Source organism: Sinocyclocheilus anshuiensis, unplaced genomic scaffold (genome assembly GCF_001515605.1).
Source record: "Sinocyclocheilus anshuiensis isolate Anshui unplaced genomic scaffold, SAMN03320099.WGS_v1.1 scaffold715, whole genome shotgun sequence".
In the NCBI taxonomy this organism is placed as follows: Eukaryota; Metazoa; Chordata; class Actinopteri; order Cypriniformes; family Cyprinidae; genus Sinocyclocheilus; species Sinocyclocheilus anshuiensis.
In genome coordinates, this window is record NW_015551089.1 from 1,391,182 (window position 1) to 1,403,457 (window position 12,276).

General features: G+C 36.9%; 2 protein-coding genes across 2 annotated transcripts; both read left to right on the forward strand.

Moving 5' to 3' along the window:
• The first annotated feature begins 364 nt into the window (after nucleotides 1-364).
• On the forward strand, nucleotides 365-2,258 carry LOC107662609 (thrombomodulin-like). The gene has a single exon (XM_016452690.1). It carries the CDS (start codon nucleotides 725-727, stop codon nucleotides 1,748-1,750), a length of 1,026 nt encoding a protein of 341 aa, XP_016308176.1. The 5' UTR covers nucleotides 365-724; the 3' UTR covers nucleotides 1,751-2,258.
• Nucleotides 2,259-5,781: 3,523 nt separating this feature from the next.
• On the forward strand, nucleotides 5,782-11,710 carry LOC107662610 (sushi domain-containing protein 4-like). Its single transcript, XM_016452692.1, has 8 exons — nucleotides 5,782-6,000; nucleotides 6,777-6,980; nucleotides 7,951-8,124; nucleotides 8,288-8,476; nucleotides 8,941-9,132; nucleotides 10,938-11,082; nucleotides 11,157-11,542; nucleotides 11,652-11,710. The coding sequence occupies exons 1-8, from the start codon at nucleotides 5,865-5,867 to the stop codon at nucleotides 11,687-11,689; spliced, it is 1,464 nt and encodes a 487-aa protein (XP_016308178.1). The 5' UTR covers nucleotides 5,782-5,864; the 3' UTR covers nucleotides 11,690-11,710.
• The last annotated feature ends 566 nt before the right edge of the window (nucleotides 11,711-12,276 follow it).

The window sequence follows — 12,276 nt, forward strand, 5'->3', positions numbered from 1 at the left end:
GACCTGTTCACAAACTTCACTAAACGTAATCTTATATTACTTTTTTTTATTTCACGTATATGATATGTACTATTGATGTATAAAAAATCTCTGTACATTTTGGTAGAATAAATAAAGCTTCATTATACTAGTTTCAGTGTCGATGTAAAGATTTGCTTGAAGCGCAATGTTCTTTATAGGCTTGCCGCTTGATCTTTATAACAGGGCAGTTCAACTCCGCTGGGCCACAACACCGGCAGAGTTATGTTTTAGGCCTAATCAAACCCACCTGCATGTAACCTAATAAGCAACTAATTCTGAAAAGCTTGATTAGCGGGTTCTGATGTGTTTAATTAGGGTTGGAACTAAACTCTGGGTCGTGGCCGCATATCGTTCAGCAATGGAGATAAGCTTAAACTTTTAATGTGCGTGCGTGCGTGAATTCCTGTAAGATTGAATCATTAACAGTGAACGTTAAACTCTTGTGACCACAACCAGTTGAAATGCTATTCATGCATAATTTTCGTCAAGATCATTAGTGCTCTTCCGAGAGTGTGCAGTGCGTGCATCACATTTATGAGAACAAACGGTGACCATGTCGCTCCGGAGTGTTTCTTGACTCCCTCAGGCGGGGTTTCCTTCCTTTATCTACTGAATGGGGTTTCAAAAGGTAGAAATATTTAAAGCGGTGAACACCATATCCTCATGCACCTTAAGCTGCCGTACCTCTTGAAATCAAAATAAAATGGATTATCATAAACAAACGATTTTGTTCATCATGATAATTTCGTTTTGCGCTGGAATGGTATGTAGCTGTGCTTGTTCAAGCAATCTAAAACACTGTGCAAACATTTACCAAATGCCAATGGACTTCCAAACGGCTGAACAGAATTGCAGAGAACGGGGCGGTCAGTTATCTATCCAGTCGAATGCATCAGATAAAGTTGTCGACTATCTTATTGATAACCTGATCGGGCACTTTTGGTCCGGACTCCATCTACCAAGCGGCAAGTGTTTAAGTAATACGAGCGCATTACGCAAAGGCGACTGGACCAACTTGGAGACCGGAGAAGCGCCGTGCGTTCCACTCTGCATGTCTGTCTCCAGCGACGGAACGCGGACGCCGAGACCATGCGCGGACAAACTGGATGGATTTTTGTGTGAGGACTCTCAAGGGGATCTTTGCAAAGGACGTGCGGTCGTTCTGGATAATGCACGGTGCATGTTTGCGCCCTGTGAATATGCATGCACTCCTATGGAAGCCGGATATAGGTGTTCATGTAAGGAGCGATTCCGTCCAAATGCACGAGATCCACGCCGCTGTGATTTCTATTGCGCATCGAAAGTTTGTGAGGCGTTGTGTATGAGAAGCGGGTCGGTGTGTTGGTGCCCGGCTGGTTTTGTTAGAAGCGACCAAACCTGCGAAGATGTAGATGAATGTGAATCAAATCACGGCTGCGCACACAAGTGCATAAATACCATAGGAAGTTATAGATGTGCATGCTATGAGCCTTTCATCCTCGTTAATGGAACTGAGTGCACTCATGTTCATAGTCTACATAATGGTCAAGTATTCACAACACCGTCACCGAATTCTATAGCGAGAGGGGCACTGTCAACCCCAGGAGAGTATGCTGGGCTGATAATATTCCTAGTAGTGGCTGTTTTTGCTCTATTAGTACTTGTGCATTATTTGCGCGGTCGTAAAGCAACTGTACAGGAATGCAATCCATCAGATTCTGGCGAGTTTCAAGAAACCGTATCTAAGTAAATGATAACTGCTACATGTATATAAAGATGGTGGTAATGTCCCTTTGTGTATGTATCAATTAATTTGTTTACTGAACACATTCTGTGAAGGATTAGACTTGTTGGAATGACTGTAAATCTCTCAATATGTCTCTAGCTAAAACTGAAATGTTATGTTATGAAAACTGAAAAACAAAATGTTATTGAAAAATTGTTTTCAAAAGTGAACTGGCCTTGTTGTCCTTTGTGGTTCTCATAGAAAATTAATGTACCCAGAATGACTTGCAGTGTAAGAGTCCATGAAGTCATGAAGACCACGTGTAAAGATGTCAGCATATTTTAGCAGCCCACATATTTTCTTCCTTTAGGTTTATTCCTTGATATGTCAAATAAATTCATATCTTGATATCTGTACTGGAGTACATTACCAAAAAGTTTACTGATAAAACATTGCAATGCATTCGATAAAAAAAATATTTTACATGTTAAACATCTTTGCTAACAACTGTTTTGCATTGTTACTGCATGTACCCTAAATAAAAGATGTATTTTTTATGGTAAATTTTCAGTGTAAACTTTTAAGGTTGATCTGCTGCAAAACTGTCAACAACCTTAATGACGTTTACAACTAAACACTGAATGGTTAGATATATCTGTGATATACATTTCTAATTCACTAATAAATAGTGACCGTATTCATGTTTGTCAATGATCCGTTCTTTCAATGGTTACCTTGTCAGATGGTTTTTTTTTTTCTGTTTACAGCCAGTTGAAACTGCACAATGAAAGTCTGGTAAGAGGAATAGGTATATTTGCTTGTGTAAAAATAGTCATAAAAAAGAAGCTTCCATTTTTCAGCATAGTGTATTTTGAAGTTCATTTTGTGAAATCCACATAAGCTTTACACAACTTTAATGGAAAGGGTTTAAAATATGTTTTTTATGCCTGTTCAGGGAGCCATAAACAATTATTGCACATGCACCTGTGGAACAGTCCTTAAGACACTTACTGTTTACAGGTGGCAGGTCACAGATACAAAAACTTCAACATTAAAGAAACCTCTCTATTGACTCTGAAAAACACCAGATGAAAGATGCCCGGGGTCACCTGCAGGAACATGCCACATGAGGACTGCACATGTGGCCAGAGCAATAAACTGCAATGTGTGTAATGTAAGAGGTATAAGACAGTGCTACAGGGAGACAGGAAGGACAGCTGATTGTTCTTGCAGTGAAAAAGAAGAACTTGCAAGTGCCTTGGTGGAAGAGTGGGGAAACATCTCACAGCAAGAAGTGGCAAATCTGGTTCAGTCCATGAGGATGAGATGCACCGTACTGTAATTAAATATCCAGACAACCCTAGCCACATGGCATCCCAATCACACTCATCAATCAGAGAACCCAGATCCCTTTCCCACAGCTCCTTAGACCCACGCGTGCTTTCCCTTGAAGATTCTAACAGTGCTCCATAAAACCTTTTAATCAATTTAGTACTGCACTGCTTATGTAAGGCATCCTCCAGAGGAGATAAGCATATTTCACGTGGATTTGCTCTCAGTATATTTGAAATGAAGCTTTTCGCCTAGAGCAGGGGTTCCCAATCCTGGTCCTGGCGAACCCCCAACACTGCACATTTTAGATGTCTCCCTATTCAAACACACCTGATTCAACTCATCAGCTCATTAGTGAAGACTCCAAGACAGGGCTGTCCAAACTCGGTCCAACCTGTTATAATCTCACCATTTATTAAGAGGTCTCCGATAACAGAGATTCCTTTTCCCAACCACTTCAGAAAAGGTCCTGGTTCAAGGCCTGGAGGGAAATCAGGATTCATGAGAGAGGGGAATGCTTACTACAGTGATTCTCCCATTTCCTCGTCCATTTCCATGCTCTCAGTGTGCATAGTAGCAAGAAACAAAAACCTTATTTTTTGACATGCACAGCAAATGACTTAAAGGGATGGGGGATATAGAATTATTTTCAATATCCAGCCACGAACGGTCAGGGTCTTCCCTAATCCACTCCCAGATATAGCTGCATAAACAAGCTGTTTGGTATAAGTGAACATTTGGCACACCCAGACCCCTTTGCTCAGGGTGTAACTTAAGGCATGATAACTTCATCCTCGACCCTCTGTTACTCCAGAGAAACGAAGTATTAGAGCTATTTAATTCAGATAAATATTACATTTAAAGGGGTCATGGGATGCCCATTTTCCACAAGTTGATATGATTCTTTAGGGTCTTAATGAAAAGTCTGGAACATAGCTTGGTTAAAATTTCTAAAAGTGCATGTAGCATTATATGACCCCTTTAAGAAGAATGTATCTTCTCTAATGGCCTGTGCCAAAGGCTCGATCGCTAGAGCAAATAACTGCGCAACCTTAAATAGGGCAACCTTGCCCTGTTCCTCTGCTCAATGAGAAGAATGGAGAGTGAGTGCCATTGGTCAAGACAGAGGCTTGCGGTGACGCATAGAGCAGCATTACCCATTTTATAAGATTGTTACCAAGGTTAAATTTGTCTAAAACCCAGAAAAGATATAGGGCCACTCTATCTTGTCAAAAGCCTTCTCAGCGTTGAGAAACACCACCAGTGATCCACCCTGAATATTTTGTCCATGCTGTATAACATTCAATAAGCGTCGGTCTGGAATAAATCCAGTCTGATCAGTGGGGATTATATGAGGAATTACAGCTTCTAACCTTTTAGACAAAACTTTAGTTTTAACTTCCTGTCTACATTAAATAAAGAGATTGATCGGTAGGATGAACATTCTTCTGCTGGCCAATTGTTTTTAGAATGATATTTAATTAATAATTAATAGATAATTAATAGAATTAACGTTATATTAGCCTCTAACATTGAATGTGGCAAGCTGCCTGTGTCAAAAGAGTGAGACAGCATTCTAAGTAAAATAGGGACTAGAAGATCTTTAAATTCTTTATAGAACTCTGAAGTAAGCCCATCGGGCCCTGGAGCTTTATTATTACGTAAGGCTTTAATAGCTGATTTAACTTCTTCAGTCATAGGCTTATTAATTTAATTAATAATTTAATAATTAATTAATGTAATAATTTATGCATTTAAAAGCGACTTACAGTGCATTCAGGCTATACATATTTTACCAGTATGTGTTATAACAGTGATATATATATGAACTGTGATGCTTGCTTTTGGTAGTTACTCCTCTGTCTAAAAACGTTGCTTCCCTGTTACTCATTTTATAATAGCTCCACACTAGTACTTTGACCTGTATAATAATTCATCACGAGATAACCTACATACACCACCACAGGCGGGATCATTTTGTTTTCAGTAGGCTACTTTCCAGTTTCCAGTGAAGAACGGATCTACAGCCGAAGTAAGGTTATTATTATTCCATTTCTTCTCAAGATCAGCTCTGCTGATGGACAGAGAGAAACTCCGACGCAAATGATTTTCAGTATACGGCATCAGTGGGTAGGTTTCAGCAATAATTTATGCATTTAAAAGCGACTTACAGTGCATTCAGGCTATACATATTTTACCAGTATGTGTTTTCCCTGGGAATCGAACCCACAACCTTTTGCGCTGCTAACGCAATGCTGAGACACAGGAACACACCATTTTTATTTATTTATTTTTTTTTACATTATTAAGCATCTCTTTCTGTTCATCTGAGATTCTGGGTATGGTCAAGCCACTCAAAATCTCTCCATATCAGACTCAACTGAAGAGTCTACCTCTGACCTGTACAGCTTCTCATAGAACAACTGAAACTGAAAAATCATATTAATCCCCTATACTTTATGTCCTGGTGAGTTTTTCACATATGAAATGGCCTGAGAATCTGCTTTATGCCTCATCAGACTAGATAAATATCTACTCGGCTTATTGCCAAATGCATAAAGGCGATGTTTAGCACATGAGACACTGCGACACTTAATGTTGACCCCTCCTTTGTTTAGGGACTCATTAGTCAAATGCCTGTAAAACGTGTTCTCAATTGCTGAATCTTTTTATGTTCATACAAATATTTACATTTGAAAAAAAAAAACATTTGAAAGTGTAATATTTTCACGTTTTACCTAGCTTTTTGTCGTTGTCATCATAATTTCAGAGCATTTGTGACCCGATGAATTTTATTCAGTGAAAGATGTTTCATCATGGTGATAAAGAAGGCAAGAAATCTGCGTTTGGACATCCTGTCTACAGCCAGATTGTTCTCTCGATTATCCTCCTCCTCCTCCTCCCTCCTTTTCGGGTCACCGCCTTCCCGGTTAACACAGCAGGTAAGAGATCTGCATAAAAACTGCAATTATATAATTTATAGGAATATGCAGGACTTCCTTTGTGGTTGCCTGTGTAACGGGACACGCTGAAATTAAAGAAACTGAAGAACCTGGCCCATCATCTTCATTAAAGGTTCTGTTCTGTTATGCAGCATCAGTTTCTCCATGACATGACGATGCTGCTTTACAGCTGCATGTTGTATATGGAATAACATTTGGTCATGACTAAGCAGAACATTCACAACAAGCAAGAACCACACTCATAAAATTACAGACATCATCTAGGCCCTAAACTCCTCCTGGCTATAACAACGTTTTATGAAGGTGACATTTATGTAACAGTGAGTAAAACGAACATCTCAGTAGAAAAGTGTTTTCTCACGTAGAATGAAAATGCTATATTGAGTGTGATGTTGAGAGACTGTTGAGGGAGTGTTGTAACATGGGCTGAGTTGTAACAGTTTCACCCAACAGAAATGAGCTACGTGGTGACATCGCTGTCATGCGCTCACCACCCTCCTGAGGTGATAGTAGTTGCAAGACCATATGTAAAAATAGAAAGGATAATAAGAAAACAGTTTTAAGAAAAGGTAACAATTAGAAGAAAGAACAAATTTCCATCTTGATTATGGATTTGATTATTATTTTGTGATCATAATGCATGTTAAGTTACTGAATTGTTACAGATATCGAGATCAAACACCGATATTGGCGCAATCATAAGATGTCATCTTTGCTTTAAATGCATAATTTGGTTCTTTCCTGTGCACTTTCAGTGGAGACGTTCTGCAAGGATCCTGGTGTTCCTGAGCATGGAATCAGAACTCCAAGCAGCGGTTTGTTCTTTGAAAACTCAGTGGCCAGGTTCTCTTGTGTGGATGGTTATAGCTTAAAGGGGCCAGCCAAGATTATCTGCACGCGCTTCCATAATGGATCGGTAGGCTGGAAACCAAGCCTTAAACCAGTGTGCCTTTCGGACGGTGAGGCTACTCAGTCTTAACCGTTTAACTGTCAGCATCCTGTTAGCTACTTTAAAACCTGTTAACAGGCTCCTCCCCCTAGTAGGCGGTGCCTAGCATTATATTACAAAATTTACTACAATATTTTATAATCAAAACTTTTCCTAATCTTGACAAAACACGTATTGTTGGAAAGGTCTGAGTCTCAAGGTTGGTTCCATATTTGGTTGTTATTTTGTGATAGAAGTAATATTGCTACAGAAATGTATACATTTGTGACAGAAAATAAAAATGCATAAAAAAATTCAATGAAGTTTGGGTGTCACCCTGTGGCTATTTTTGGTATAACGCCTAAACAAAATCAGGAACATCATTTTTTGTGATATCAACTTCAAATTTTGAATATAACTTATTTAGACACATGGTTTTAATTTTATAGCAATTTTAGAATCCAAAATATTTAGTAAAATATTCATTTTAAATCAAATATAAAGCACATTTTCTTTACAATAAACTTAAACGTCTATAACTTTTTTACACTTTAATTTTTTAACTTTTTTACACTTTCAAATGTTTGTCTTCAGAAATAATCTGCTGATTGTCTTCTTTTGATTTTAACCTTAGGTCTGTATTCCAAAGTATTCATGAATCACTTAATTGAACTTATATCTAATAATCTTATAACCAGTTTATATAACTGATAATAACTTCATTTTTGTTTAATTGTACGAACATGTTGCAGCATTTATTTATGTAGCTAATCTATCTTTCAAAGATTGTCTTCCTCCATTCATCGAGGATGCTGATGTCACAAATAAAACATACAGGCCTGGCGACAGCCTCATTATTAGCTGTCATGAGCATGAATCACTTAATTGAACATATCTAATAATCTTATAACCAATTTATATAACTGATAATAACTTCATTTTTGTTTAATTGTACGAACATGTTGCAGCATTTATTTATGTAGCTAATCTATCTTTCAAAGATTGTCTTCCTCCATTCATCGAGGATGCTGATGTCACAAATAAAACATACAGGCCTGGCGACAGCCTCATTATTAGCTGTCATGAGGGATTTCAGATCCGATACCCTGACACGGAAACTATGGGATCAGTCTGTCAGGCCGATGGGACATGGGATAATCAGCCAACTTGTCAAGGTTTGACGCAAACCATTTTTTGCCAATTATTCAAAACAAATCTACTCTGTAACTGACTATACTTCAATAATCCAACACCACACTCTTGTATTTTCATGGGATCCTCCACTAAAGATCTAGGTTACATCTGCTTGTCCTCATGCACTGTCCTCTGTCTCCACAGGCTGCCTCCGGCCGCTGATACCGCCTCACAGTTACATGAACATCTCAGAAACAGAGTTCTCTGTGCCTGTTGGAACTGTAGTCCACTACCAGTGTTTTCCTGGTTACAATTTGGAGGGACCTGAATTTCTGGAATGCATGTATAACCTCATCTGGTCAAACACGCCACCCCGGTGCCTTGATGTTGAGGGTGAATATCAGTATAATTTCTCAGCTTTGAGTTGAAAAACCCTTTCAACTCAATATTCAATTGAATATATTCTTTTGATATAATCAAAAGAAGATATCGTTTGATAATTATAATATTTTATTATCTTTAATATTATCTATCTATAATATTAACTTTTATAGATTCATTTTATAATTAAAAATCTTTTATAATTGCACCCTGAAAACTACTTGTTGAAAAGCTACTACTTGCAGCTTGTGGTTTATAGTTTATAATAAAATCTCAAAATCTATATGTAAACATTTGAAATCTACTTTAAAAATGTAATTAAGGAAATCTGCAAAAATGTCAACAGACTATAAAGTAATAATGTTATTTAGGAGTGTCTGTAAGCAAATACAGGGACAGATACTAAAATAGGTCTGGGACTCAGGAAGAGGAAATGAGTTATCAGATTAAGTCTGTCTGTCTCTGGTGTTTTACAGCATGCTCTTTACCCCCGATGATAGAACATGGAGATTACATGTGCCACCCACAACCATGTGACCGCTACATTCATGGGACGGTTGTAGAATACTACTGTTATCCTGGCTACTCTCTAGCGAATGACTACAAATACATCACCTGCCAGTACGGACAGTGGTTTCCACAATTGCGGTTCTACTGCATCAAAGATGGTAAATTGGCCTGCATCAGTTTCAATAAAAGTTTTCAAACATTTTATTTGGAACAACGTAATCTGATGAACTCTGCACATTAACACAAGGAATGTGCAATAGGAAGCAATGTTGCATGCATTTTAATAATGTTCATTATGAAATTAATGGGTTAATTATGCATATATTGTTAATGATATACATTATATAATATATAGTATATATTAATGAACATTATTTACTGCATCATATAATAAAGGTATAAAAGTTGACCTATTTACTGACCCTATTTAGTTTTTATTGCACATTCCTGGTCTCTCTCTCTCTCTCTCTCTTTATATATATATATATATATATATATATATATATATTACATTGGATCAAACTGATATTTTTTTATATGGTTGCAAAAATATTTTTTATTTCAAATAGATACATTCTGTTCTCTTGAACTTTCTGTTCATAAAAAAATCCTGAAAAGGATGTATCACAAAAATATTTAACTCTTTTTAACATTAATAATAGTGTTTATTGAGTACCAAATCAGAATATTAGAATGATTTCTGAAAGATCATGTGACACTGAAGACTGTAATGGCTGCCTAAAATTCAGCTTTGTAATCACGGGAATAGATTATATTTTAAAATATATAAAAATAGAAAAAAGCTGTTTTAATTTGTAATAATACTTCACATTATTACTGATTTTACTGTATTTTGATCAAATAAATGTAGCCTTGTTGAGCATAAGAGACTTTCAAAAACATTAAAAATTCTTCTATATAAAATCTAATATCTTTTATGTATATTAAATATGTATATACTTTTGTTTAAAAATTTACGGTCAGTAAAATACATGTGTATTAAATTATTCTGTTCTATTCTTTAAACCATGTTTATCTGATTCCCTCATATTATAATAGTTAACACTAGAACCGCCCGGGGGTCGTTAAAAAAAACCTAAAACTGCCAGCAGGTAAAATATACCCATGCACATAACTACTGTTTTGATATGGCCAAAAAATTTATTATGTCACTGTATTATGCCACTGTCTTCACAAAGTAACGTCTAGAGTCATGAAATGATGATTTTTAGTCATCAACTATGTTTTTGTCCTGTTGTTTTATGTTCAAGTCTATTTTAAGCAGTCTACACTAATCACTTTTGAATAGAGGCTAAACCAGCCTGCAATGACAACAGGAATTAGAAGGCAATAAATACATATTTGGGTAGTGTAATATTATAATAAAATGTCATTAATCACAGATTAAGACATCCCATGTTATTTAAATGACTAAAATACCCTAAATAGACAATAGTGAGCAATAATAATTCACCGGATTGGAATTATTAGTATTATTTTTATTTATTATTATCTTTGGATTAATTATTAATTTTTGTTAATTTATTGTTCGCTATTTATTCTATCTGCCCATTTCCTGATATATATATTTTTTTATATATATATAAACTTACTTTTCAAATATTACTTTTAAAATATACTTTTTAGCCATATCAAAACAGTAGTCATGTGCATGGGTGAATTTTACCCGCTGGCGGATTTAGGTATACAATGACCCCTGGCAGTTAAAGTGTTTTATCTAAAAAAAAATTAACAATGGGGGATTGTAAATAACACAATTTTAGCAAAAGTCAATGACTGAGACTTGGATATTTTATTGAAAACCTGCTACATACACTTGAAAAACAGCCATGGGTAAATTTGACCCCGTGACGGTTCTAGTGTTAATGATTCATATTTCATATCCTAAACACAATGTTAAACTTGGCTGTACATGGTAATAAGCACAGCTTTCTTCCCATAGAGACAACCTGGCCTGGTTTTCAAGATTCCCTACTAACCACATGGAAAGTAGTGGCATGCACGGCCACTAGTGTGCTGCTAGCCCTACTCTTAGTGATCACAGGCAAGATGTTCCACTTCAAATGCAAATCCCAGCAAAGTCCAAGGTAAAGCCTACATTATAATCAGACAGTGTAGTCTGATCTACTCTAAACTTGCTCATTATTTCTTTCTTTTTCAGTGAAGAGCAAGCTGAGAGCCGAGATCCAAACATCTTGGTTGTAGATGGTGTTGCTGTACCTCTTCCCTCTTATGAAGAGGCTATTAGTGGTACCTACTGTCAGCCCCCAAACGATCTGCCCCCTGCTGGTCTGGGAAGCTCACGGCATTCAGAAGAACAAAACCCACCTTCATATCCGGGGCATACAGGGAGTCAGAATGGTATGCCGTTGGACACTGGTGAGGCTGAGACCTATGATAGCATCTCGGACACATCAGAATGTCTTCAAGGCATACATCCATCTTCCTCCCATGCTGGTGGACTCAATAACATGTCTGAGAAAACCAATGCCATCACCTCTATGGAGGAGACCGCCTCCACAAGCCCCAGCATAGACATTGCAGATGGTAAGGCTGTAGGCTGCTGCCACCTAGTGGTAGAGACACACACTGTTGTATCATATCATTTGTAACATAATTTGATGCACTTATTAGTGTTTTGCTTTGTATTTTCCAGAAATTCCTCTCGTGGAGGATGGTGAAGTGGACTGCTGATTGTTACCTTTAACTAAAAATGGGATACTTGAGATTGTTTCACTCCACTGTTAGTAATTTCATTGTTAATTTCTGATTTTGTTCAACAACATGCCACAGGCCAAATTACTGCTCATAAGGAATCGTTGCACACTTATAATTAATGAAGAGCACACCAGGGAAGGATAGGCAATAAAAAAATATAATGATCAAAAACTAAATAAACTCCCATTTCCTGCTCATGAAGGAACTATGCATTAGACCATAGCATATTACGTTAATTTAACTTTCCCATAATACATAGCATCAGAGTATTCATAATTATTTCTTGTGACTTTTACCCAGCAACAGCGCTGCATTCTGGCCAGCTTTCAAATGGTATGGACTGTAACAATGATGAACATTTCTTAAATAAATAATATGATAACTTTACGTTTGAGTTTATTGTGATTTAAAGGGGTCATATGATGCGATTTAAATTTTTCCTTTCTCTTTGGAGTGTTACAAGCTCTTGGTGCATAAAGAAGATCTGTAAAGTTGCAAAGACTAAAGTCTCAAATCCAAAGAGATATTCTTTATAAAAGTTAAGAGTCAGCCACACCTACCTA